We start from the raw sequence: 1430 nt of genomic DNA, 5'->3' as shown, positions 1-1430 counted from the left end.
CTGAGCATTTACATAATACACTATTGTATCATACTGTCACTACAGGATATAGAAAACCTACAGGCATGAACTACATCATGTTTACTTCCTTGTGTTTCTCAAAAGGTTTTTCCTAGTTCTGAGCATGAAGATGATTTGGAGTGACCTCATCCAGAGTATAATTTTCTTGTCACTTACTGGACTTGGAGTTTTAGGAAACATCATCTTATTTGTGAGATATGTGTATGCATTCATCATGGGTCCTGACAAAAAAATTGTAGATGTCATTCTCATCCACTTGGCTTTTGTAAACACAATCATTGTTTATTGTATAGGGGTCAGAAACATAGTCACAATTTTTTTCATCAGAAACTTCCTAGGTAATATTGGTTGTAAGACTATAGTTTATCTAGAAAGGGTTGCTCGTGGCCTCTCCATCTGCACCACCTGTCTCCTCAGTGTGATCCAGGCTGTCATCATCAGTCCCAGGACCACCATTTGGAGAAAGCTCAAACCAAAGACTGCATGGCATGTTCTTGCCTTTCTCCTCCTCTTTTGGATCTTTAATTCCCTGATAAGTTCCAACTTGCTGCACTATATCACAGCAGGCAGGAGCATGAACAGGTCTGAAGTTGGGATGTTTACTGGGTATTGCTATATGCTGCCATCCAGGCACAAAGTTAAGTGGTTGTTCCTCTCTCTCATGGCTCTTCGTGATGTCATTTTCCAGGGTCTCATGGGCTGGAGCAGTGGGTCCATGGCTCTCCATCTGTACAAACATCATGTCCGTGTCCTCTACCTTTACAGCTCCAAGTCTGAAAACATTTCCAGGCCAGAAATCAGGGCTACCCGGATAGTTCTGACACTTATGGCCTGTTTCCTTTTCTTTTATTGGGCAGATTTCATTTTCTCCTTCTACACAGGTTCCACAGTAACACATGACTCCACAATACTAAATATTAAAGCATTTTTAGTACTTAGTTATGCTGGTCTCAGCCCCTTTGTCCTGATCATCAAAGATGCCTGTGTTCCTAAAGCCTGCTGTGTCCCCTGAGAAATAAGAACTTCCTTTTCACATCTAGTTCTTTGTGAACAAAAGCTATAAACACTGAAATTGCTGTACTTTACTCTTCAAATGTATCATAGCAATAAATTGGTTAAAATAATAAATATTAGGTTTGGGTTATTTATTTATTTATTGGTTGTTTAGGTTTTTGTTTTGTTTTGTGGTTTTGTTTACTTGTTTCTTTTGTTTTGTTTTTTATTGGTTTGTGGTGGCTGCTGTTTTTCAGACAGCCTGTCCTAAATAATTGAAGACTGGTTCAGGCCCTAGGAAGTAGGCAGGGATGCTCACACTCCCACCACCGCACCATTCCTATCATGTAGTTTAGCTTACTGCATCCTTCATCAGGAAATGCAGGAGGGCATGCAGTCACCTGGAATTAGGATTT

The 1430-nt window shown here is 40.1% G+C and overlaps 1 protein-coding gene across 1 annotated transcript; it reads left to right on the top strand.

Annotated features, from left to right (window-relative positions):
• Positions 1-1033, top strand: LOC127664449 (putative vomeronasal receptor-like protein 4). Its single transcript, XM_052156426.1, has one exon. It carries the CDS (start codon positions 125-127, stop codon positions 1031-1033), a length of 909 nt encoding a protein of 302 aa, XP_052012386.1. The 5' UTR covers positions 1-124.
• Positions 1034-1430: the final 397 nt, after the last annotated feature.

Source organism: Apodemus sylvaticus, chromosome 14 (assembly GCF_947179515.1).
Source record: "Apodemus sylvaticus chromosome 14, mApoSyl1.1, whole genome shotgun sequence".
NCBI lineage: Eukaryota > Metazoa > Chordata > Mammalia > Rodentia > Muridae > Apodemus > Apodemus sylvaticus.
This window is presented reverse-complemented; position numbering and strand designations above follow the sequence as displayed.

Coding starts and splice junctions, on each gene's coding strand:
- LOC127664449 (XM_052156426.1), top strand. CDS start 125: ATGAAGATGATTTGGAGTGACCTCATCCAGAGTATAATTTTCTTGTCA.